This window comes from Strix uralensis, chromosome 2 (assembly GCF_047716275.1).
Source record: "Strix uralensis isolate ZFMK-TIS-50842 chromosome 2, bStrUra1, whole genome shotgun sequence".
NCBI lineage: Eukaryota > Metazoa > Chordata > Aves > Strigiformes > Strigidae > Strix > Strix uralensis.
Genome location: NC_133973.1, coordinates 35,428,549 through 35,455,426, shown reverse-complemented (window position 1 = coordinate 35,455,426; position 26,878 = coordinate 35,428,549). Strand labels below are relative to the sequence as shown.

General features: G+C 48.0%; 1 protein-coding gene and 1 long non-coding RNA gene across 3 annotated transcripts in view; one reads left to right on the top strand and one right to left on the bottom strand.

The window, feature by feature from the left end:
* SIM2 (SIM bHLH transcription factor 2) overlaps positions 1-26,210 on the bottom strand; it is a 62,028-nt gene extending 35,818 nt beyond the window's left edge. Inside the window, exons 1-5 of one of the 2 annotated variants that reach the window (XM_074858322.1) lie at positions 26,100-26,210; positions 25,711-25,893; positions 16,580-16,662; positions 13,529-13,618; positions 7,260-7,368 (exon numbers count right to left, since the gene is read on the bottom strand). In XM_074858322.1, the coding sequence (XP_074714423.1) occupies positions 7,260-7,368; positions 13,529-13,618; positions 16,580-16,662; positions 25,711-25,885 (457 nt within the window). In that variant the 5' untranslated portion in view covers positions 25,886-25,893; positions 26,100-26,210. Of the gene's footprint in view, positions 1-7,259; positions 7,369-13,528; positions 13,619-16,579; positions 16,663-25,710; positions 25,900-26,099 lie in introns of those variants that run through there. The other variant, XM_074858321.1, reaches the window with a different exon arrangement.
* LOC141939149 (uncharacterized) lies at positions 25,626-26,393 on the top strand. The gene is made up of 2 exons (XR_012627483.1): positions 25,626-25,738; positions 25,855-26,393. It is a non-coding gene; the product is annotated as an uncharacterized LOC141939149 (long non-coding RNA).
* The last annotated feature ends 485 nt before the right edge of the window (positions 26,394-26,878 follow it).

Here is a 26,878-nt window from a genome sequence, read left to right as displayed (position 1 = left end):
GCTTGCACGAGCTGCCAAAATTTCCTCCCCATTTGGACAGTTTGTTCTGTGTCCTGACCGTATTCAGAATCCTGTCAGTGCTGCAGAGGGTAACTTGTCTCTATTATCATTCCTGTCATCCAAACTCAGTTGTTTGCTAGCATTTGCCCAAATTTTCCTTTGCTTCTGTAAGTGATGCTTCCAAAATTTCTTAGAAAAGAAACTCAACAGGGCACTAGGCAGAAAGGAAAATAACAGCTTTTGCAGTCTAAGACACTCTCTTTGGTATATTTTACTGTTAATTACCAATAAAAAAAGATTTTTAATGGGGTGCCAGCAGTCTGCCCTCTTTTCCACTTTTGTACATCCAAAATAATAATATTTTCTAGGTTTCTCAAGTTCAAAGTAACACTAAAAAACAGTGATAACAGGATCATCGTGTTAAACCATTATCTTTCAATAACAGTTCTCCTATAAAACAGTTTTAAATCAATTAAAACAAAAATTCCTGTCAACATTTGTCTTTTTCATATGTACTACTAGAAAAATTTCTTTAAAACTTAGTATGGAAAGGATCTTTACAGATGTACAATTTTCTATTCCCTTCTTTTAATATTGAACGAAATGTATGTAGGGAAGATGTCCTTCCTTGAGATGAAAAGTATGCACTGGCATTTACTTCTTAGCTTACTAAAACGGTGACCTTAAAACGTCAACCAGAGTGGAGAAAGCCTGACACAATGTGTTCCACATTCCTTGTGTAACTTACATTAGGCTTATAACTAATCATATAAGAATTATCCAGTCATTAACAGGCAACTGGAATGTCTACAGTATCTACAGGATTCCTTTTTCCCCTCTGTCTGTTCTGGGAAATGGTAATAAACTGCTTTCAGTGCACCATGCCTTGGTGTGCAAGTCCACAAAAGTTAGGAAGCTATAGACATTTTAAGGGATTAAAATCCCAGAAAAAGCATATGAAACCAATAAAAGACACACAATGTCTGACTCCAAATACACACATGGAAGAGCAGTACGCAGTGCTGAATCCCTCTCAGCACTGCTTAATTGCTCGTCTCAGTTAGCTTGCAGTGCAAGTGTCTCTTATTTCGCTCGCTCACTTGCTTGTGTTCAGCTGCAATGATGACAGATGAACTGGCTAGTCATATCCAGCTTGCACTACCCTGATATTTCATACAAAAATTTCTTTCTTTATTCTTACAGACATGGATCAGGAGGTACAGCATTTCCCCAAAACCTCCAGGTGGTTTAGTAAGTGTTACCATCCTGCTACAAGCCTACCACTCTATGCTGCTAACTGTTAAAGAAAACCTTCTGCAGAAATGGTTGGTACAGACATAGTTTTGACAGCAACATCATTTGAGGGTTTAAGGTCCCGATTTATCATAGCATGTGCATCCCAGCTTGTGTCCATGTGTTCTTTCCTCTGCAGAGCATGCTAGGGGGAGATGAGTGTAGTCAATAATCCTGGTGCAGTCCTCAACATTCAGTCCCTGAAAGCCAGCCATTATTTCAGCTGCATTCAAAATGCTTATCACCTCTGGACTTTGTAACAGTCGCTTCACAAGCCTCTGCAGCACTGTACCTCCCATCATGCTAGTACCAAAATGCTTTGCCGCTGAGGTGTAGCAGCTTAGACTTACTAGCCTGACAGACATTTAGTTTTATGCTGTATGTGAGGTGAGGAAAGGGACAGACTCCTTACATGTCTCCATGAAGTTCTGGAGCTATCATTGGCTAGGCAGAATTTTACGCGGCACCACAACCACAATCTACTAGGCCTCCTGTGCTAAGCAAGGGAGATATGCAGCAAGCACCGAGTCTCTACAGTCAGCCATAAACACAAACTTGCTGTCTTCCAGGATTCAGAAACTACTGTTATCTCATCATCCCCACATTTTGGACCCCAGCTGCCCTGCTGGGTGACTGCCTTCTGCCCCAGAAGGAGAATCTCATCCAATGGACGCAGTTTGTTAGTTCCACTACTTGAAGAAACACAAAAGAAAAGCTGTGAGAGCTGTAAGTGCTCAAGGAAAGACAACGTGCATCAAAACCACTTCTCTACATCCTAAGAAATTAGTTTCTGAGCCCTACACCATGAAACAGTTCCCATATTCCTGTTAGGTAAGTACTGCATATCTTAGGATGGAGGCCCAGGAATCCTGGTACCAGCCTATGCAACAGATAGAGGTGGTACAGGAAGTGTAAAACTGAGGTGTAAGGCTTCACAGGTACAAAACTAAGCCAGAACACACTAAAATGCTGCAGACTAAAAATACATTAAGCAATATTTGGAAAGGTATGAGGGGCCAGCGAAGTCATATGAGATCTGAGCACAGCCAGTACACATCATTTGAAAAGATATCAAATTATTCTTTTTTCTTTTTCTGCTAACCCGCCCCAGTAATGGATTAATCCCAGTATAATGGATTAATTTTGTTACAACTGGTGCAAAGTTGGCCTAAAGAGTCATGTGAGGTGATTCGCTGAGGCATACCCTACTTTTAATGTGTATATGAGAGAGATTATTCTTTCTGCCCACCCCACCTACACTCAGAAAGAGAGTCCAGCTGTTGACTTCTGTCATAGCAAGGGATCAGTACATATTGCTTTACATTTTCAGTGCTGTTCATGCAAGTAAAAAGGCAGCTTAAAGACTTTGTAAGTTAAAGCTGAAATTCTCCAAAGCCTCCACAGATCATGGGGCTTATGGCTTTCATTGAGTCATAGCTTGTAGACTTTAAAGGCCAGAAAGGAGCAATAGATCTTAGGTGTAACCTGCACATTGCAGTTCATTAAACTTCAGTCAGTTACTCCTGTGCTGAGCTCAGTAACTTCTGTTTGCCTAAAGCGTATCTCCTATAAAGGCATACAGCCTTGATCTGAAGACTTCAAAAGAGGAAGAAACCACGGCTTCCCTCAGTATTTTGTTCCTGTGGTTAATCAAACTCCTAGTTCTAAATGTATGCATTATTCTAATCTGATCTTTTGTGGTTTCACTTCACAGACATTGGTCCTTGATATGTTTTTTTTCTTCTAAAATAGTCCTTTTAGTTCCTAGTATTTTCTACCCTTGGAAGTATGTACACACAGTAATCAAGTCACCTCCCAATCTTCTTTTTGATAAACCAAACAGATGGTGTTCTTTCATCTCTCACTGTAAGTCTTTCCAGTCCTTCAATCATTTTCATGTCTCTGTTCTGTACTTTCTGCCATTTGCCTTTTTTTTTTTTTTTTTGAAGTGGACAACAGGATTATACAGAAAAAGCCAGTGTCCGTTTCACTAGTGCTGTATAAAGAATACAATTATTCATCCTTGCTATTCCTATTCACTATTCCGCTGCTTACATGAACAAGGATTTTCCATGATCCCTTTTTGCCACAGCTTCACAACAAAACAAGCTGTTTGTCCTTTATGACATTTAAATGCTTCTCAGTGTTGTTGCCTTCCAGTTTCCTGTCCCAAAATCTTTCCTTACCATAACTTGCTATAATGCCACATTGGGCTTATCTAAAGAGTGATGGCAAAACAACTAATTCACCAACATCCATTTTCCCAAATTTTACTACATTTAATATTGCTATGAAGTCCCAGCTCCTGGAAGCATGTGATTATTCAAGAATTGTCACTGTCTTTTAAAAAAAACAAAGTATCTACCATCTATGTTTGAAGATCTGCCTTGTTGTACCTGAAACATTAGGAAGTCCAGGACAAACTTAAAAATATTTTAAATTTATAATTTAAGAAGACTTATGCCTTTTAAACTAATATATCATTTTTTGAGTATTAGGCTGAGTTATCTGAAGAAAAACAATGTGACAGTGAGCATGATATAAAGAAATCCACACTATGTCTGATTTTATGCAGTTACCAATAATTTGCATTTCCCTGAGAAATAAAACTCATGCAAATAAGATTTCTAGAGCTCAACAGCTGGAAGGCTTCTACCTTTCTCATGTTGTTTGGTCTTTCAGAAAAGCTTCTATGGAACTGATGAAGCACTGAAAATACAAGGGAAGGTTTGAAGAGAATAATGAAGGACAATGAGGAAGATTAAAAGCAAATGAAGAAATAAATAAAAGGATAGCATCAAAATTTACAAAGACTGTAAAACTGGAGGTCAAAACCAATCTGTACTCTGGGTTATTCAATACCAGTAACAGAATACCACAAAATATAGATATGTATGTTCACATTTGTGATTTTATTTCTGTCATAACAGATCTTATCCAGCTACAACTGCTGAAACAGCAACTGAACTAAAAATGTATATACATAGCTGAGAATTAGCTGAAGAACACATCTTGAGCAAACAAAGTTTCATGAGCCAAGCTGTAAATTTGTGTTATAAATGTCTGTCTGCAGTGCAATATTGATTTTACTCCTGAGTAATACCACTGATTGGAGAGTTCTATAACGTAATAAAGTAATAAAAGGAAAGTTTTTATTTGACCCAGTGACTTGATGATTCAGGCATGTTTTAAAAGATTAAAAGAGATAAAATCAAACTGAAATGACAAAAAATGCTCTTTGAAAAGTCTGTTTTCCTTTTTATTAGAAAATAAAGCCACTTTCACTCAGTTTCCCTCTGGCCCAAGTTATTTGTAGAACTCCATGTTTTATCTAAATATTCAAAATTTCTACTAAGATACAGACAGAAGTTTCTTCATTCCTGTCATTTATTAAATAGGTTCAGAGCTTCACTGAAGAAAACTAAAAAACCTGCTTTGATTTCTGTAGGCCAGGTAGTTTCAGGTTATACCTCAAGATATATATGTATAAAATGTATACACTGCAGAAAAAGGCACAGGGAAGACAAATGCAAATAAATACTTGGTCACTCTGTTAATTTTAAAAAGATTTAGCTATGGATTCTGGATATTTTAATATACCCCCTCCATGCATTGTATGGGGAAGAGACACACAGAAGTAAGATTTGCATAAAATAATCCCTATGCAAACCAGAACACAGCTTAACTCCTTTATTTATCTTCTCCAAGTCTAGGAATCCAAATAAGATCCTGTTTTTTCGATGTTTTTATCAATTTCCTCTGCTACACAAAATTTTACACAAACCAAAACATACGTAAATAGGTCGCATTTCAAAGTAAATTTTTCTTTACATTTGCACTATTGAGAAACCAGAGCTTGATGCTAATAACAAACTGCATCTAATTAGAATGAGGTAAAGAAAGCTACAGAGAATAAGGGTTATATCTGGGGCTAATTATACCATCAGCAGAATTTCACACTGAAACAGTTGCAAGTAAACTGAAATTAACAGTTTCAGCTGTGTGTAAAATCTTTTCAAACACAAACAGAATAGAATTACACTTAGCAGTGATGATAATTTGTTAAGGAAATAAAGAATTTGACCATAAGTTGCTAAAATGAGAGAGACATGATTGTTTCAGAAAACAAATGCTACTAGGCAAGATAAGCATCCAGAGACATCCAAACATAAGCAAGAAATGGGCAGTACCTAGTTCTGAACAAAAAACCCCACCACCTTCCAGAACTGCAGTACTAGTGTGCTGTCTCACTGCTTCTAGTAAACCAGAGTCACAATACTAAACAGAGAACAGGAAGAGCTGTGGGCTTATTTGCATTTGACATAGAAATTAATTCCAACCAGTTGCCCACGACTTTGTTTGTAAAAAATCTCCAACTAAAAAATTTAAAAAAAAAAAAATACTGTGACAAAACCAGGAGGCTACTGCTATGGCAAGACAGTGGGTATAAAAACGTCTTACTATCAGTTCTGGATACCAGCAGACCTGCATGAAAAGTCATGGATTTACACCAGAGGTATCCCCTCTGCTTATCAGCAAGGTAGAAAAAAGGAAAAAAAAGTTGTGTTTTTAAAAAATATCAACATTTAAAAAAAAAATCCCTGCCAGAGGAATGAGCAAACCATGTAATGGTCAAGTGACAAATAGAAACAGAAGAGTCCAATTTGTTTTTCAAGACACCGAGGGGTACACAAGACAACCTGTTTGGAGAGGAAGAAGAGAGAAGGAGGCTAAGATAATTCTTCCATTCACACCACTCAGAGCAGCACCTACGGTTCCAGGCACATTAAGCTTCCTTGTATGCAAAATGGTACATGGTTCTGCGCTGATGGAATCACAGCAGTCAGAACTGTGGTGAGATCACCAAGTACAGAAAATGCACAGGCACCAAAACTGCAAAAAAAATGCCGGTTCCTGAACAGAATTGTGTGAGACCAAAACTCCTCATGCTTTTAGGAGCTGTGCCTTAAGAAAGCCAGTAAACACTAGCAGGATGTGAGCTCCAACTGATTAAGCAATTATGAAATATATGTGAACGCACATGTATACAAAGGAGTCAGACTATTTCTGATATTTTAAAGTACAAAGAATTGGCCCCAAGGAAACAAAAGTTCCTGAAAAAGATAGCATAAATATGAGCAAGTCTGTGTTAGTTATAGTTACAACACTAAAGTAACAGCTTAATACAGAGAGGATTATGTTAATATTTATGTGTGCTGGCTGAGCACAGCCAGGGTGGACAGTCTGATCCAGGTGTTCACATAATCAATAAGAGTTCTGCTGTCTTCCCTGACACTCCATCCAGTTTAGCATCATGCTGTATGGGTATGTGTGAGTGAATCATCTACAGCACCTGAACAGGATGTGTGGAGAAGTTTGGTGAATCAGTGATCCAGTATCAAGGCAAGAGGCCATTATTTTCCTGGAGAGTTCACTTTTTTTAGGAGAGTTTCTAAATCTAGGTCATTTAGAAAACCCATTTTTGCCCTTCCTACAGCAGAGGGTATTTCATCTGGCTTTTTGTCCAACCTTCAATTTTAACAGGTGTTTTTAAAACATTAGAAGTGTCCTCCTATTTCCCAATTTCCTAATGTATTGTTTGGGGTTTTTTTTTTCTGCTAAGACCGCATAGCTGCAGCTGTGCACAGCTAGACCACTGCAACATTCCTGCAACCTCAGCAGTGATGACAAAATAAGAGATGAAAGAAATGGCCACTGGGCAAAATCTAAAAATCTGTTTAAAACTGCATGGACTCCATGGCATGAAAAGCATTATTTAATCTAGGATACCCTATTCCCTTTAATACAACAAACCAAAATTCTGGGTCACAGTTTCAAGTTCATGCTCCTCCTCCATTCACATACCTAGCTTCATATCGGATAAATATGAACTTGTCACATTTCAGCCTAGGGCTGTTACTGTTTTTAATTTTCAGTGGTAGTTTGATCACAGATCACACAAGTACCTTGTAAGAGGTGAGGATGAAGAGGCTGGTGAGCAGTAAGAACAGCTGTCATCTCATCGTGATCGGAGGGATGTATGTATTCATAAATGCTGTTACCAGTAAGCTCCACCTGTGAAGAGACATGTAACACATGAAGTGGTGCAGCTGGGTATTTTTTTTCCTATCCCAAAAGTGCTCTTAAGTAACCTGCATACACTGCATCTGGGTAACTACACACCATTTTTAAAACATAAGTTGAATGTATCAAAATTGTGTTCCAAATTAACACCCATTAAACTGAATTAATTCCTTCTTCAGCAGTGATAGTGGCTTTTGTGGGAATTTCCCGTGATGATCCAGATACAGAAGAGCTGCTATCAGAGAGAGCTGGCAAATGAAGTGATAAACTAGAGCAGCTGTAGAAATGTTAGATTGCCACCAAATGGGATAAAATCTCTGTGAACTCTGTTAATGTCTCTCAAGAAGCCAGATATCCAAATAAATAATGTTTCTACAGGTTCCCAGAAACTATCACCTGCATTCAGCTGGCAGCTGAGCCTTCAGAGCCAAACCACTAGACTTACACAATTTCTTTGTGTCTTTTCAAAGACAATCCACCACACTCAATCCACAGCAGTGTGAAGGGCTCAGAACAGTAGCCAGTGAATTCAAAAGGCAGACTTCCATAGATTTTCATGGGCACTGGACTGAGCCTTTGCTGCTTTAAGTAAATATGCACAGTAAAGACTAGATCTGTCTTAAATATCTGTATTCCCTCTTCTCACTTGAACTTTGCTCGCACAAGAATGTATTTCTGTCTTTCCCACTGTTGTACCCATAATAACTGTTGCACAAAAAAATGAATGGCGTGCACCGTATGTCCTTTTTGCTAACTCTATTTGCCACGTATAAAACTCACCAACAAAAGTCTCCAGATAGATGCAGTAATTGATTTAAGGAGTGAACCAATACTTTGAGCCTGTGTTTTAAATTAGTGTCAGGCTGCCCAATTGTTCGGTGTGGCCTGATGTGCCTTGGGCCCCCAAGATCAGAGACAGCTGAGAGGTGAAGTAATTTAACCTATTATTCTGAGCCAATCCTACTGATTTGCTAAGATGTATGAGTTGCCTTTTCTTTGGAATAAATGAAGTTGTCTACCCCACAAAGCAATGTTTTTCTGAAAATGTTTCTCATCATTCCATTTTCTGCATTATTCATGGAATGTCTCTTCCCAAGACTATGCAAACTAACTTTTTTTCCTAGCCATCTATTCCCCACTGCTTCTTTCCAACAGCCCCTCCCTGCAAAAACAAAAACACCAACACTGATTTTATATTCTAACCACAATAAAATTCCACTGAATAAGGAAAAAAAGAGAGGGAAAAAAAGAAAAAAATTAAAGGAGAGATGGAGAGAGAGAAAGAATGGCAGAGAGAAAGAGGTGAAGAAAGAGACAGAGATGAAGGAAGAAGGGAAGGGAAGGGAAGGGAAGGGAAGGGAAGGGAAGGGAAGGGAAGGGAAGGGAAGGGAAGGGTTATCTACCTTGCTTCATTTATATAATTTTCTCTAAAAGTTCTCCTTTAAAAGCACTGGCTGTTACTTTTCAGGATTGCAACAGGTGGGGACCCCATATTCAAGATTTAGTGGCAGGGGAGGAAGGAGAATATACAATCTCACTGTAGTCATGCTTCTCAATGCTTCTGTTTGTTTTTAATACATGGGGAAAAACATATTGTAAATGTCCATAGCTATCAGTCACCAACAGACACATAAAACTGATTTTTTAAAAATTCTAATAATTCATATGGTAATGGGCATTTCATTGGCCTATATGCTTAGTAAAGCAGAACATGAAAAAAATAATCATTGCAAAAAATTCACAGCTGTGGTCAGTGTTCAAACCAAAAGGAGTATCACTTATGATACTAATAGTGATTTCGCTGAAGGGTATGTTTTGCCTTTGAAATTAAAATGATTGTATCAGAGAATACAGCTTCCCCCCAAGAATCATTCATGGGTGGCTATGTGCAAACAGTCTCTCCCTTCAATATAAAGACCTTCTTACAAAACACCACCAATCAACCTGATTAGCAACATCAACTGTAGTAATCCAAAAGATCTTGTTGCATCTCTGCTATTACTGAGCATAATCATAACCTCATCGACACGCATCTACTCTCTTACAAAGTATAACTCATGGGTATCTCTTGCTTTTCCAAAAGTCACTGCCTATTTCAAAAAGATTACTCACAGAAATACACGTTTTTTCACAGGATTCACACGACTGGACCCAAGGTCACAGTCTTATCCAAACTGTAATTTGTATCCCAGAGTTTATATCTAAAATTTGAAAACTAAAGTGCTTTGTCAAACTAATGACTAGTTTTTCTCGTTATACACATAGGAATATTTTCTACTCTGATGTATGCATCTGCAACCCCAGCAAAATCAGCGGGAGGCGAACATACAACACTGAAACCAAAATTGACTGTAAAAATGCAAGTGGAAACATAAAGCCGTCAGCAAAGAGATGGGGGCTATGTGAGAGTCAAATAACCAAAATATGTATACATAATTTTGAAACTGACCACAGTCTCCTGCTATGCATAGTGCATGCATGCTATTTTAAAGCCTACAATGAAACACTGAAAACTTAAAAAAATAAATTATATGGTTCAATTCATAAACCTTCTAAAGTCCCATGCCTCAGGCTTATTAAACCAGCTTCCTTGATGCAGCTTTTTAATATCTGTAAATACCTGCTTACTACCCAATATCGCTGTTTCCTACTAAGAGCTTTTTTATGTGTAACTCAGCTGCACATTTTTTTCCTGCCAAGAAACGATTCATAATAAACACAGAGGACTAAGTAGATGGATTCTAGAGCAAATAATTACATATTTTGCCTTTCATATACTTATTTGATGAAAGTAAAATAAACCCTTGGAAAAGTTCAGATGTTTGTGGTTAAATATTTCAAGACTTATCAAAAGTCAAAGATAAGCCTGGCTCCCTCATGGACCCAGAAAATGGCTGGAATAAGCTCCAGACTTTCAAATTTTTAAAAAATATATATCTTTCACCATTGTTTCCTAGGAGGATTTTCCTCTCCATTTTGTGTCTTTGGACTCTAAGGGGAAAAAATATTTGGGGATTTCAAACCTATTTGTTATCCATGGACAAGAAGAGACAGGGAATTGGATCTCTCAGCTCGTACAAGTCAGTTCAACACTGGTCTGAGGCCAATCGAAATTAGATGGAGGATGGGGTCCTAACCATCAGTATTTACAATATTTACCGTTACAGTTGAGAGCAAAGGCAGATCAAAATCCAAAGCCACAAATTAAGTGGTAGGTCCACAAATGAAGATGTAGCCTTTTCAGAAATACTGTTTCTGATTCTCTGATGCTGCAGACAGAAGTGAATGAAGTGATGCTAAAACACAATCCTTTCTGTTGTTTTTAAATCTTAAACTAGCTTAACTACACCAGCCAGTGAAGGGTTATTCAGAAGCTCTAATTTCTTTCTGCTTAAGTTAAATGCAAGATCAACTAGAAGATAAAGGCTACTATAGCAGGTCTCCAAGAATATCCTGCAAAATATTTTTAAATGGACTTTTTATTTCATTTAAATATATATTTTTAAACAAATCGCACTTTAACTGGAAATTGATGTGTGGACTAGTTAATTGTCAAATTATTTAATAAAAAGGCCTTTCTATGAACACTTTAAAAGATTTTCTACAATCATCATCACTCTGGTCTCAGCTTGTATTGGCTGGGGCTCTGTAAGAGCACTTGTTGAAAATATAGTGTGGGATTATGACTTGGTGAGGGAGACTTGCAGAATTTGCTTCTACAGACCAATCTCATTCTTGTTGATGTCAGTGGCAAAACTCCCAGTGATTTCCAGCAAAGTAGGAACAAGAACTCCTTTAGAGCCCTGGGAAGCTTACAGGAATATCCTAGTGTTAATGTATTAATATCCTAGTACGTAGGAGCAGCCTAGTATTAATGCCAGTACTACTTAAAGCAAAATTGTCCCTTCAAAAATAGAACATTGAGAAATAGCAAGAACAGATTAGATGATAAAACAGTATGAGGAAAGAGGGGGAAAAATCACTGCCTTGTTTAGCTGGGGGTTCTATTTATAAATAAAAAACTGTGCACTGTGAAATTGCTGGAGCACTTAATGTTTTGATAGTCTAAAACATGCCCTTAAATTTCACATCCCTCTGTCCCTCCAACCTATAGCTTTCTGGGGAGTTCAAGGATACAGCCCATTCATTTACAGATCTCTGCTAAAGTGAAATATTTGTGATTTTGCTTATTAAATTGACTTCAATAAGCAATATGACCAAATCCTCTGGTTTTCCTCGACACCTCTTGCACTAAGGGTTTATAGATACTTAATGTGCAATGCACATGGAATTCAGACTGTACAGATGGCCGTGAGGGCTAAATATGACTAAAGCCTGTATGACAGTTTCCGTCCCCTCTCCTTGAACGTGACAAAGTCTATTTGGTGCCCTACTGATCCCGTGGTTCTTTAATTTCACCAGATGACTGGATACAACTGAGACCTACAAGATCTGATGACTTGATATTCCTCAAAAAGAAAGAAAAGAAAGAAACAATTTCTGGACAAAACCTGGAAGATCAGTTAGCACTTATCAAACAGCAAGCAGCATGAGACAAATAAAGTCTACTTCAGCAAGGACAGATGGGAACACTCAGTGCTTTGGAATAATTGTACTGACTAAATGAATCTATTTAAGCAGTCAGCACTGTGGTGGATCTTTTCAAAAAGTTAGTGTGAGAAAAACTTTTAATAAGACCGTCGATTCAGAGTAGAAATTATGGCCATTCTCTAGGAAAGTTTATTCTAAAACAAAGCAATATTGGAAGTAATTTGAAAGTGCATTAAATGTTATGAAACAACTAATACTATGCGGTAGCAGACTCAGTTGAACAAACAGCTTGAACTAAGAATGTTCCCTGGACACGTTTTTAAAAGTTGGCAGAAAAAAAGTATCCACACAGAGTATTGACTCTCAAAATTGCTTTTTCTAAAAGAGAGTACAAAACCAGAGATTGTAGTTGCCTTCGGATTCAGAAGTGTTTATGAGATTATATACGTGCTTTTTCTATTTTTCTATTTTTTCTATTTTTCTCACAACTACTATTTCTAATATCACTGTTATAAACACACATACAAAGAACTTCATAGTTTTTCAATGAAAAATATTAGTTGCCACCAAAGTTAAACTACACATATCATCCCCACAACTCAGCCCCTTCTCTGTTTATTGGAATAGCCCAGGACATATTCCCCAGACATTTTTAGAACGTCCTGCTCTCTCTCACCTTGATCTCCTCGTTCTTCTTCCCTCTGCTATTAAGTCTTTATTTCACTTTATTTAACTCTGACAAGTGTCTGAGCTGTAACTGGCTCTGAAGAAATACTTCTGTTTCTTGCAAGCCTCATCCATGGCTCAGTGAAATTAATTAGGAGTCTTTCTACTGGACTTTGGCAGGCTTTAGGTCAGGTGCTACCAATGACTTTGTGTAATACATTTATGCACAAAGGCATGGAAACTTGCACTCTGCAATAAATTCAGGCTATTTGCCCTTGTGCCTATCCCAAGAAGGCAAAAAATTAGAAATGTCCTTCTAAGAAAAAAAACAATAAAAACCCCTTATACTTCTTGTGCAGAACAGTAGTAAACTGAGTTTTATGAGTTCTATCACAACCATATAAAACGCTTTACTGAAAAGACCACTGAGCTGGAAAAACTCAGGAAAAACTACCCTGAATTCCATGTGAACACTCATAAATCTGCCCCCCTTTTTTTCCTAAAGCACATTTACCATAAAACTCATGTTCCACATCAGATTTCCTCTCTATTTCATAGCAAGTCTCAATATCTTACACAATCTAAAACATATAGACGTGAATTCTAAACTTTATTTCAGACGTATAGCATTACCACACGGGCAACAGGTTTGGGTTTCAAGCTCTGTATATATCTGCAATTTGCAATATCATATTATTTATTACCCTTCTTAAAGGTAATGAGGAGTAAAATACAATGAATGAGAAAAGATATAAAGACAGTCACGATGTGGTTGTAAGTAAAGGAAACTTGAATATTTAAGTAAGGCCATTTGTCAGTCAAAGCTTCAAATACCCCTAAAAACCAATGACATTATATACATGGCAAGACACCAGTGTTAGGTTCCAACTCCAGTATCTGTATTTAACAGATGGATAGAATAAATCACTCATACCTGAGATAAGCCAAGATGTACAGATGCTGTTTCTGAGATGTACATTATTTTGCCGTCTGATGCTACCACGAAAACAAAGCCATCCAAAGTCTGAAAAAGAGAAAGATGTAGGGTAAAAAGCAAGCACTCTGTTTAAACCATTTATAGTGAAAAAAAATTTAAAGTCATTTGGAGGAAGATCGCTATCCAACTTCAACAGCAGCAAATAGCAGCAAAATTTAAAGAACAGAAACCTTCATCCGATGTTGTTCCTACAAACTCCACGACACACGTACACTTTGTGAAATCCAATTCATTCCCCTACAGATGCTAGCTTTACTACTTCACTTCAAGTTAACATTCTCCTGTTGATTCTGGTTATTTCAGCACTTAGTACAAATCCTGAGCTATGTGGTACTTAGGGGAAAGTCTAGTACTATGCAAGCCATTTTTTATGGCATAATTGGCAGACACAGCTTACCGCTATTTGCAATATATTTAATGATACCGTAAGCAATGCTTTAAAGGTCTTTGACTATATTTTTAATAATGTCTTTCTGAAGAGAGGACTGTCTGCTATGTAACCATGCAAACTTAGAAAAAGAAAGTAAAATAAATCAGCATTCAAAACTTTATCACACTTGAAGAGAGATATTTATGCCCATTAAGCTGTATCCCTACAGTGTGTGAATCTCGACTAACAGTAATACACAGTGCAAACTTCAGATCCAATCCTACAAATTCTTATTGACGGGATATTGACTGGAAGGGAAATATTACTTGTGTGGGTAAAAACTGAAGATTAATTTAGTCATATGCAATTCATACAAGAAAAAATAATATGCTGCAAATGGTACAGGTTAGCCAAAACTGGCCAGGATTTGGACACACAAACTATCGGTTTGGGAGTACCTTGATTCTTCAGTGCCCAACCTGAGGCATTTTTTTCAAAAGTATCTGATATTTTCAGTCAAAAAGTATCCATTATGTCTAACCAATTTAGGAAGCTTCAATCAACACATACATCGTTGGAAACATCATTGGAAAATACATTTGGAAGAGATACACAGATAAAACAAGCGCCTATTTTAATTCATCTTTTGAGTTACTGAACCAAGAGAGAAGCAATAAAATCCTGTATGCTTCATGTTCTTACAGTGCTGCCCCAATAAGAAAATATTCCAAATTATTCTCTGGCCTACTAACGATTCTACAGCATGTAATTGAAACCAGATTACTCTTTGCCTTTACTTTTTTCCTTTTTTGGAACATAAATCAAATTTTGTAGAAGTATTATAATGGGAAATAAATTATTGCACCCTTAGCCATAACTTTGCTTTTAAATACTGTCATCTTGCAATTGCTCTACGTAGCATCATAACTAAAACCGTGTCAGTGCTTCCATTACTGCATTATATGCTTCCTACACAGAAAAGCATACTGAAGCTGAAACTTCGCATGTACAGTTTCAGTCTGAGAACCCTTTAAAAAGAGTTTACAGTAAATGTGCGTTTATTAAAATGTTAAGCACTCCTAATTCAGAAATAACCGAACTGTAAAATGAGTATTACAGGCGATTAGCATATAATGTTACTTAAGTTCTTTTAATGCCAGACAAAATGTGAAATAGCTAACAGGGAGGAGGAGCAAGTGTAACAACAATGTTTTTTGTGGTATAACTAGGTAAGTATTTTCTAGGGAGATTAGTGATTCTGAAACAGCTGATAGGACATCGCCTCTATGAACAAAATTTTCAAGACTAGAAACACCTCCACATGAGATAATTTTGAACTTTATCGATTTCCATTTCCTGTGTGCGGTCGGTAACGCCTGCTTCAAATCACTCCTCCGAAAGCACGCTCTCTTTTGGGCTTCAGGGGGGCGGATGGCGCTTCGTAGAGCCGCGGGAGTAACAAGGGGGCGGCCGAGCCCGGCATTTCGGCGGCCGGAGCCCTCGCAGCCCGCCCGCCCCGCCACCCCGCGCCTTCCCGGCCTGCGCCGCTCGCCGGGGCCGGGAGCGGCGGCACCTCCCTGAGGGGGCTGCACGCGGCCGGGGCCCAACGGCCGGGGCGCGAGGCGGGCGCGCGAGGCGAGGGCGGGGGGGGGGCGCAACGGCCGGGGCGCGGGGCGGCCCAAGGGCCGGGGCTCGCCCCCGGAGGCCTGTCGGGGCCAGAGGCGGGCGAGCCCTGCCGGCGGCTCGGCGGGGGGAAGCGGCCGCACAGTCCCGACAGGGTTTCTGTTGAGGTTTTTATCCCCACCCGAGCGAACCGTTAAAACAGCTCCAGCTCTGTGACCAGGAATTAACCTCCCACAATAAAAACGGCCGTTAAACGATTACGGTTTACTAGGTCTTTAAAAACGGGGGAGAAAAACCCTTGCTGTATTAAGTTCACATATAAAAAAATGGAGCTAAACGCGGGTTGAGGTGTTTTTTTTTTCCTCCCCTCCGGCTGGCACACACGCCCAGCTACGACTTCCTAAACTCCCCCTACGCGGGGGGAATTCGGAGGAATTCCAGAGCAGATCAACGGGACTGTGAACAACGGTATTTTCAGGTGCTAACGTCCAGGGGAGATCTAATCCAGATGCTCGCTCCCGCCTCGGGAGCCCCGCGCTCCCTCGCAGGTTTCCCCTCCCGAGTCACGGGCGGAGAACGGGGATCCCCGATGCCCGGTACCCCTCCAGCCCGAAGGCGCCCCCCGGTGCCGCTCGCCGGGGGGTGCCTGTGGGACATCCCCAGCAGCTCTGGGGTGTCTGATTATCGCTTTTACGGCTGGGAGACGCTTGGCGTGCACAGGGAGCCGATTAGTGCCGTGGTAAGCTGTTACTCCTACTAGTCTCAAAGGTGAAAAAAAAAAAAAAAAAAACAATAATAATAATAACTGAAGCGGTTGGTGTCTCGGTTTTTCTCCCCTCCTAGCCGGTGTGAGGCTCGGGGGTAAGAGGAAGGTTTCACCCAGGCTCCTCTGGCTGTGCGGGTAGAGGAGGAGGAGGAGAGGCAGGAGGCTGATCACACCGCAGCACCAGGTTCCCGGTGCGCAGCGCGTACGAGAGGAGGAAGGCGTCCACTACCTGAAGCAAATGGGATCCGAGCTCCTTGGCCACGTTATCCAAGGGCCCTATCCTGCTCGGCTGTCCCCAGGCGTCGCCCAGACCTGCAAGGGAACCAAGGAGCTGGTTAGAGCGGGAAGAGGAGCCGGGCCCGTCCCCCGTCCCCCGTCCCCCCCCCCCTCCCCCGGGGGGCCGGGCCGCGACGTGGGGGCTCGGGAAGTGGGAAAGGTTGAATCCCTCCTACACACACGCGTGGGAAGGGAATCGCTCTTTTTCTGGAGGTACCGGCGAGGGGCACCCCCTCGGACGCGCCTTCTGCCTCCCCGGAGAGCCGCCCGCCCCCCCGGAGGCGCCTGCCCCAGCCGCTTCCCCTCGATGCCGGCAGCACCGTGTCCGTCCGCCGTCCCCCGCGGCCAGGCCGAGGGCAGGGGCAGGCTGGCCCCACTACTGAGGACCCGAGGGACGAGCCGCCCGTCGCGGAGCACCCGGCCTGCCCGCAGCCTGGCCAGGCACAGCCCGGGGGTCGGAAGGCGGGGGTGTCCCCACACGGAAGGCACAAGGAGCTGCGGGGCACTCGCCTGCCGTCAATTACTGCCCCGGCCACGCGTGCTCCCCGCGGGAGGTGCAGCAGAACGGCCCCCGACACCCGCCGCGGTCCTGCCCGGCGCTGCCCCCCGCCCCGCCGTCCCCCCGCCCCTGCCGCCGGGGGTGCCGGTGCCGACGACCCCTGCGCTGGCCAAGGCGGGTCCCGGCTGGGGAGGGGGCTGAGGAGGTTAAAGAGGACCGGGGCTCAGCCGGGGAGAAACCGCCCCGACGGCCTCTTCCCCTGCGCACGGACTGGACCGAGCAGTTTGCCGGCGCGATTGCACAGATTTGCCCCCCTCACTCCCCCTCCCCAGCCCCTGCCCGCGGCCGGCCCGGCCCCGGCCGAGCCCCGGCCCCGCTCACCCGACAGGCCCGGCTCGGCCCCGCCGCTCCGCCATAGCGCTGCCCGGCGGGCTGGGGGGAGCCCGTGCGCCCGGCGCTGCCGCGGTGGCAGCGAAAAGTTATTGATGGAGCTGTGGGCTGGGGGTGGTGGTGGTCTGGGGTTGGTTTGTTTGTTTGTTTTTCATTTCCTCCATGAAAAGAGGGCTTGCACCAGCTCCCCGGTGGAGCTGAGACCACTACCGGCGCCAGCCGAGGAGCTGGAGACTCCCGTCGACACCTGATGGCAGACTCTGCAGAGTGCCATTGCCCGCAAGAGCGCACAGATGGGGTGGGGGGGGGGGCGCGCGGGAGGGGAACGGGACCGCACCCGTTTAATGCCCCCTTTTTGGAGAGAAAGGACAGCCCTCGGGGCAACAGCAGCCGAGAAGCGCTGCGGAGGGGCCGGTGGCGGGGGAAGGCGGGGACGCTCGGTGCTGCCGGCCCGGCGGTGCTGGCTGCCGGCCGCGGCGCCGCCGACCCCGCAAGCGCCCTGGCTCGCTGCGGCCGGGGGCCCCGGGGGTCCCGTCTGTGGCGTTTCGCGTGGGCGCCCACGCGAGCGATGGATGCTCACAGCCCTGCGCCCTTCAGCCCGGGCAGCCTTCAGTGTCGTCGCAAACCGATGTGCAGCCGTGAAACCGAGTGCCGCGTTTTCCTCCGGTGCCCTCTCACCGACCGGCTGCTTTCAAAGAAACTTCCCGCCGCCAGCTGGCCGGGGCGAAGGCCGCTGTGGCGGGAGCCCCGCTCGGCTCCGTTCCGGGAGGGAGAAGTAGCTGGCACCCAGGCAGAGAGCCCGGCCCCGAGCTCCGGCTCTGAGCGTGTTTCTAACCGCCCCCCCTGAAGCCCCCCCGGATCCGCGTGTCCTTTGGCCGGGTGTCCGCAGGTACCCCTGGCCTGGAAACGATGGGAGCCTTTCTCTCCGCCCTTGGGGGGGAACAGGGTCTCCCACTGGAGGAAGGGGGGGCGGCGGAGAGGACGCGCGGCGAAGCGCGGCTGCCCGCCGTGCCTCCCCCCGAGTTTCTCCTCCCGGTGCCCCGGTGTCAGCAGCGGTGCCTGGCCCCGCGCCCCGCTCCCGCTGGGCAACCGCGGGGTACCCCGGGGACCTCGGCCGGCCCTGGCGCCTGCTTCCCGGCGTCGCAAGGCAGTGGCAGCACCCAAGGCCAGTCCCAAGAGGAGGCGTCTGTCTCCCCACACCGGGTCGGTCGCGCCGGCGGGTCTCTCCAAACGGAGCCGCAGAAGTGCCGGCGTGCGGCTGCGCTTTCTTGCGGGCAGGGGAAGGAACCTCCCCTCCCGCCGCGGACAGGGGCGCCCGGCCACGCGGTGGGAAACTTGCTCTGAAGAGCCGAACGAAAAGTCGCACTTTTCTACCGCCGTTTCCCAAATTCGCAGTTTGGAGAAGGCTCCTAAACTTCCAGGGAGCCGCCAAAAGGCTCTGTCTGCTGAAACGCCGCTTCCCCCGGGGCGGGAAGTTTGAGGACCTCAGAGACATCCTGCAGTCCCTTTCCCGAGACGGTAGCAAACGCAAACGACAGAGTAGGTCCTGCTGCTGCGCGGCTTGCCCTTATTTCTGTTTACTAATTGCAAACCTCGAAACACGGGATCGTAACTCCGCAAAGGGGGTTGCGCATAGCGGTGTGAAAACTGTCCTGAAACGAGCCCTAACTTCCCGCAGGACGAAGCAGATTTACTCTTTGAGCCACTCACGAAGAAGCTCTTCAAGAACGAACCATGCCTTTGCCGCACCCGTGCGTGGCAATCTGCTCCGTCCTGTCCGTCACAGCTGGCCAGGGACGCCTTCACAGCATCCCTGAAATCGCCACTATTTTTAAGGTTCTTTCCTAACCCGAACTAAAAAAGTCACTTGCGCGGATTTGTTCCCTTTGAAATTTTAAATCGGAGTTGCAGTTGCGAACACGCATCAAACGTAAACGCGTTTGGTGGATCAGCCTGGCATTCGTCTAAGCTTATTTTAAAGCCGTTGATTTTATCATTTAATCCACCAGCAGATCGCTTTCAAGGTGGAAACGAAACGAATAAAACCTGACGTTCAGATAAAGGACTAACGCCCGTTAACTTGTCTTCCGAGAGATTTGCAAACGCGCGGCGTACGTCCTGTAAACATATGGATGCAATAGACTCCGCCGAGCTGCTCCTGCCCTGCCAGTAAATAACGCCCATTTTCACTCCCTGGGCTGGAGCGAGTCCAGCGGAGCCGCCGACACCGCCGCTCAGACCCGCTGGGGGTTTGCTGGGGTGGCCCAGGCCGGGCAGGGGTCTCCGGCGGGAGAGGCTGCCGGGTCTCCGACGCCGCTGCGGTGCCGGAGGGGTCATTTCGAAAGAAACGTTTAAAACTGCCCCATTGCAGCACGAATTAACCTGCGAGCCCGACCCAGAGAGCGATTTCCCTGCGAGCTGGCAGCTGGCGCATCCTCCCTGCGAATGCTGGGGACACCCGTGGGAGAGGCCTGTCCCCCAAGCGCAGCCCCGTTGCCGTGCTGGAGGGTAGGGGATCGCCAAAGCCAGCGGGTCGGGGCGGCTCCGGGCGCTGCCGGTAGCGTAAAGCCGGGCGAACCGGAGCCGGGCTCCGCGGCAGAGCCCTGCCCGGCGGGCAGGAGCTGGCAGGGCCACGCGCTGCCTGCGGCGAGGGCGACTCGCCGGTCCCAGGCGCAACCTCCTCTTTCCTGGCGTCCCGCCGGCGGCAAACATGGGTGAGATGTCCTTCTCCGCCCGCCTCTAACGACCGCTGGTCCCGTCCCCAGCGGGACCGAGACAGGGACCGTGCGCGGGGGGGAGGCGGGACGGGCACAGCGGGATGCCCTGATCGCCGTTGTGCCCGCCAGCCCCTCCGGGCACCGGGCGGCACGTTCGGCTCCCACAACTCGTCCCAGGGACAGAGTGGGGGTTTTGCACGGACACCCCACAGTACGTGCTACTGAAAGACCTGGGGGTGCTCATACGAACGCGTCCCCCTCCCTTCGACAAACCCGGGCACGGCCGTCCGTCGTCGCACACCCCCCACCCCCCCACCCCCGATTTTGACATCTCTGGCTGTTTTTCAAAGTACCTCAACATTCACTTTGTACCATTTCCCAGTTTCCAGGGAGCGGGGGGTGAGTTAAACTGTAATAAGATCTAGAAATATTTGTGAACAACTCCCACCTTTGCTCTCCAAATATATAAATTCGTACGCACACACATCTGAAAGCCCGGTAGCTTTTCTGCTTGGGATTCTGCTAAAAGAATTACTTAGCGATGTATTACGTTAAGTATCGGATTGCTCTGTAACTTGGAGTATTTCCTTTGTGTCTACTGTATTGTTCCCCGGCTCCCCCGGAGCGCTCTGTCCCCCCCCGCGTTATTCAATCGCCACCTTTCACAAGGAACCTGGGTCAACTACAAGCGCCGGGATTTTCAGCGCCGCCTCTCCTGGGGGATTTTCTTTCCCCAGCGTGGTTGTGCCTCCCTCGGCCGGGAGAGCAGCAGAGAAATTCCCGGGTGGGGGGCGGCCAGCTGCCAGCCCCGGTGCCCGCCAGGGACGGGGCGGAGGTAGACCCTGCCCTCCGCCTGGCTTTGGCTCCCTCGTTGAAGCGAGGCCTCGGGTTGGATGAGGAGGGGGGTGGCCTCTCAGCCCGTGAGGTGGGGAGACAGCGGGGCACTGGGCACGGGGCAAAGCTGGCACCTTGCCCTAAGCCCCCTCGGCAGCGGGGAGCGAGGTATCTCAGCCCCGACGGCGCAGAGGAGCGCACCCCGCTTGACAAGCGGCTCCGGGGGGCCGGGCCGGGTCTGGAGCCGCCGGGGAGCCCCCGGCTCCGGCGGGGTAACCTCTCCTCGGCGGGGGAGGCTCCCACGCCGGGGTCGCTTTGGGAAAGAGCAGGGCTGCGTTAGCTTAACTTGGCTAGGGATGTGCCCGGCCTCCCGCCTCCTCCCTGCGGGCTTCGGCGTCACCGGCTGGAAAGGCGGCCGAGGGCTGGGCGATGGGAGCGACGGGCGTAAAGAGCAAGGCTTTAGGTTGTTTGGGTTTTGGTTTTGTTTTTTTAAAAATAAAAGAAAAAGGAAAAAAGGAAAAGGCCAAGTCCCAGGGGGAAAAAAAAAAAACAAAAAACAAAAAACAAAAAAAACACCAAACAATCAAAAAAACCGACCAAACAAAAAAAACCAACAAAGACGTCCTCCAGGACACCCGGACAAACCCGCTCTTCCCAGCGAGCCAGAAACACCAGATCACGTCAACAGGCCCGAAATCGGGGGCACGCCAAACAGCGAGGTGCCGGGCAGAGCCACAGCTACCACTGCAGTGACCCCCTCTGTGTCCCCCTCCCTCCCCGCCGGGCGGGAGAGGCCGGAGCCACCCCGCCGCCGCCGCCCGTCCCCGCACCGCGCGGCTGCCGGCTCCCGCCGCCTGGCAGCGGCCGCGCAGCTCCAGGGAAGCCCTAATGGCACTTCTGTTTTAGTAAGACCTTTAATGCCACTATTAGCGGTTAGTACAATAGAGGCACGAGGTTTTGATGAGGGGGATAAGTCGCGCCGTCGGCTCGGGCTTTATTTATTTATTTCATTCACTAATGAAGCTCTTCCGAGCGCGTATGAAAATTAAATAGCTGCAAATTCGCCTTGGTTTTCTTAAAATATACATTCACGGCCAGGTTTAAATCGGGACCGAAAACTCTGTATGCTCCTAGTAATTTCTATTGTCTGCGTCTCGGAATAAGGAAGAGGTCTAAGATCTACCGCTCAGTCACTTTATTCAGATTATTTTGTATAGCTCACATTATCTTTTGGGTCACTTATTGATAAGCTCGTTCCTATCCGGTTTAAACATCCATAAATGCACAGTTTTATAGGCAGTTTTGGAAACTGCGCCGGGGATGGAGGAGGGAGAGAGTCACAATTTAACCAGCCTGCCATAACCGGGAGGCAGAGAATGGCAGTTTTTAAATACAATATATTCTCGCGTCTCTTTCTTTCATTAGCACATTTTCAGGAAAAAAAAAATACTGACAGTCAAGACAGAAGAAGTCCCGTGGTGGTTTTTTGTTCTACAGTAATAAATGCCTTGGCAAAAACTCAAAACACAAGAGAAGACGATCTTACAGAGCGGGGGCGCGGGGGAGGCTGTAGGTTGCTGTCTCCTGGACTTTAATTCATGAATCTGAAGGTCAGAGCGAAACCGCACGGCAAAATCTGTGATATCGGAGCACGAAATTGTGCCTTCCAGTGCTTGCACTTTGAGGGAAGAAAGGAGTTGAAATATAAATCTCCTTTCACTCTCACTTCTTGAAGCCTGATCGGGCGCCTCCGCGGGGGGATCTGTGAGTTCAGTCCAAAATGTGCATCTTCGGGAAAACCCAAGCCGGGGTGAGCAGGGGGAGATCTGTCCTAACCCCCTTACAAGCCCTGTCGAAGCGCTGGGATCAGACACCTTCGGTGATGGTCTTAAACTTTGCCTAAACTACGTGTCAGCTCGCTCTGGAAATAAAGCGGGGGCGGGGGGGAGGGGGGGGGGGAGACATCCACTGGAGTTTTTAAAAACACAGCCCTCTCTCTCTCTCTCTCTCTCCCCTTCCAGTCTAGACAGAGCTGGAAGCCAGTTGGGAAGCTGGACAACGCTTCAGATCACGCTGGCTGCAGCTACCCCGGGCCTAGCACGCACGCTGGAGGCGTCTCAGGCCTGTGTGTCCCCCCCTCGCCACCGCGGGCTGGAAGAAGTAAACTCCCTTGAGCCTTATGGGGGTGATGCCCCTACGGGGGTGCCGGCCTGGGCGGCCCGGGGCGCTGGACCAGCGGCGTCAGCCGCTTCGGGGCCGACCCCCGGGGGAGCGCGGGCGGCGGGGCTCCCCGCCCCGCAAACAGAGGCCGCCGGGGCGAGGGAGCCTGTTACGTGCCCACCCTTATTTCAAGCCCCAGAACCTCGGATGTGGGTCCCCCCCATCGGGTCCAGCGTGCTCCAAGGGGCTCTTTCCCCAGGTCTTGCTGCCCCAGATTTTAAGATGCCGTGCCGGGCAGCCCTACGGGGCTGTTGGGCTTCCCCGCCTTCCACTCCCAGTAAGGTCAGCTGGAAATCACCAGGCGGGTATGGGGTGGGGAGAGGACCCCCCCTCCCCTCCTTCCGCAGACAAATCCCGAGGGAAAGGGAAGCAGCACCCCCTCGCCCGGCACCAAACGCCCTCCTGCAGCCGGCGGGGGAGCGGGCACTGCCCGCGGCCGCCTCTCCCCGGCTCCCCCCTCTGCCCTCCACCCTCCCAGGCATTAAACGCAGAGCTCGGGGACCGGAGGCGGTTATTCCCCCGGCCTGTCATCCCTGGATGCATAGCTTTGGTTTTAAATGTATTTCCATCCGTACTTAAGACGATGAAAGATCAGGAATTCGCTGTATGCATTTAAACGTTGCTCTTAATAAGCAGAGTGTGCGGAAGCGCACGCCCGGCCTGTTTAAGGAAGACAGACACATAAAACACACCCGAGCTGAGGGTATAAACCTGCTCTCGGGGCCGTCTTGTTGCTCTTGAGGATCAGTAGGGCTGGAAAAGCAGGGGCACATCCTGCAGCATCTCGAAACGTGCCACTTTTCTTCCTTCCCTAAACCAAAGCCATCCGGGGGCATGCTCCCCAGCCAGGGCCGGCGAGCGGCCCCCCGAAATTACGACGCTCTATTTCTCATCGGGAAATTTCCCGATGGGGGATAATGGCTGAAAATTACAGCGGAGCCGCTCCCCGCGTCCTCTTGCTCCTCTAACCCGGCGCCTTTCGGGAGCGCACGCTCAAGGAGCCCTGGCTGTCTGTAGCACTGCTAGTACTTGCTCTCGAAATTACCGAATTAGATGCCCATAACGGTAAGCTTTTCTGGGTCTGGAATGGGTTTTTTTCCCGCACCCCCTTTCCCCTTATTTTTATTTATTTATTTATTTTTAATTTGCAGCCTTTTAATAAAGCTCCTTAGAAACCGCGACGGAGAGCAGACCTTCCACTCCGGAATTTGCTAATTCCTTCACCCGCCGCCCCGTCCAGAGAGGCACAAACAAATGACAAAAGCGGGGAGCTGGGCTTTATTCAGCCGCTCGCAGACACTAACCAGCGCTTCGTTTCACCTCTCCCACCGGCTCCCAGCGGCGGTGCGCAAAGGGCGGGCGGCCGAGGGCTCCCCACGGGTGCGCCCCGCCGCCTCCTCTCGCCCCAAGCGGCCCCCACCCGGCGCCCTTTCGGCGCTCGGGGTGTAGGTGCGAGGCTGACAGTGGGGTGTGTGGGGGGAGGTTTGTTTTTTTTTACCAAACCCCCGGGGAAGGAGAGAGGGGTGTCAGGCCTGTTGTTGCGTGTCTCCCCGGAGAGGCTGCAGGAGCCACCGGCGCTAGCCGCCCCGCACGGCCCCGGCCGGGGAGCAGCGGGGTGCCGGCCCCGTTCGGGGGCGGGGTGGGCTCGGAGCGGCCCTCCCCGCTCTCCCCGGCCCCAGGAGACGGCGGAGGGGCCTCGCTGAGAAGCCGCCGCGCCTTATTTCCCAGCCTCCTTCCCTACCTCCAGAAATCTCCAACCAAACCAAAATAATAACAACACCCACACTATTTTTTTTTTTCCCCGAGGCCGTGCCGAGAGGCCTCCCCCGGGGGCCGGGGCGCCTGCCTCCCAGGGCCGCAGATGCCGGGCACAGGGGAGCCCGCTCTCTTCGGGACGGTCCCCCCGAGCAGACGGAGCAGACAGAAAAGGGGTGGCCATTAACAGGACGGCTCTGCCCCGCCGCCGCCGGCCGGGCTCCCCGCGCAGTCCGTACCCCTGGAGTGGCTCGGGGGGGGGTGGGGGGGCTCGCTTTCCTATGTGCAGCCGCGGCGAGCTGTTTTCGGGTCTAGGCCACACAGGTCCAGAGCTGCAGCTTGCAGCCCGCCCTCCGCACGCCCCCCCCCCCCCTCCCCCCCCGCGGCAAGCCTTGGCTTTGGGCAGCGCCGCGCTGCCTCCTCTTCCCAGGCAAGCCGGCTCCTTTCCACCCCCGGCGGCTTCTCCCGCGCTCGCCCCTCGGTTGCCACCCGGTGCTGAGAACCCTGCAAGCACACCCCCCCCCCCCCCTCCCAGGACCTCGAGGCGACGCGGGGTCGTCTCGGAGTTTGTGCCCCCCCCCCCTCCACCTTTCGGGCCGCAGCGCTGCCCCGTCCCCCCTGTGCGGGCCGGGCGGGAGGCGAACGGCCCCTCCCGGGGAGCCCCGTTACCTTCGGGGAAGACGGCTCGCATTTTCAGGTAGCTGGTGGTGAGGCGGATGATGGACGCCTTGTCCAGCTGGGAGGTGATGGCCGAGGGCAGGGGCAGGAGTTTGGCCAGTTCGTAGAATTCTCCATTTTCTTTTTCCCGTCTAGTCTTTGCCGCGTTCTTGGATTTTTCCTTCATCGCGACTACTGCAAGGCGAAGATGACACTGGCATATTAGACCCGATTCTTCCGAATTGCAGGGGGCATGGATTTCGGCTTCAGAGCTAGTATTTTCGTTTAAGGAAGGGAGGGAGGGAATTCACCCAAATCAAATAAAATAATAATAATAATAATAAAAATTAAAAGGGGAGAAAAAAAAGGGGGAAAGGGGAGGGAAAAAAAGGCAAACCAACCAAACAAAAACAACACCAGCAGAAATGGTGCGAGGAGGGGGGAGGCGATCTCTGAGCCACGACCACGACAGGCGAGCCGCTCGGGAGAAGGCAGTGCTGCTCTGACCCTGCCGTGTCTAGCGCTTCGAAACCGAGACTGAAAGACCTACACGAACCACCGTCTTCTGCCTGCAGCTGGGATCGGATCTTCTCCTCAACGGGGAGCAAATCACCGGGCTCCCTTCGCTGAAGGATTTCTTCTGCTCAATCCTTCCCCGTCCAAAAATAATAATAAAAAAAATATTTAAAATAGAGCGTCCACGCAAGAAATCATTGGGCTAAGCAGGCTGAACCATTTTTGGATACTTTGTCTCTTCAAAAGAAAATTTTAAAAAAAGAAAAAAAAGAAAAGGAAAGGAAAGACCGCGCTGCTCGTTTAACGAAGTGCAAACTGCTCTGGTCCCGCAGCCCGAGATGCCGAGGAGACGGGGAGCCGGCAGGGCAGCCCCCCGCTAAACGAGAGTCAAAGCCGGTGCGGAGGGAGCTGATGGCTGGGGTGCTCCGAGATCCCAAGCTCGCATTTCCTTCAGGCGCTTCCCTCCCGGCGGGCGGCGGCTGGTCTTGCGGCAGAGAGACGCTTTCCCCCGGCCCCGAGGAGGGGCCGCCTCAGCGCCGGGGCGCGGGGGGCGCCGAGCCCGGCGGGGCTGGGCGGGCGGCGGGGCTGCGGGCCCGGGGTGCTGCCGGCCGCGGGGCTGCTCCCGCCGCTCCGGCCGCTGCGCCCAGCTCCAAATGTGGTTCTC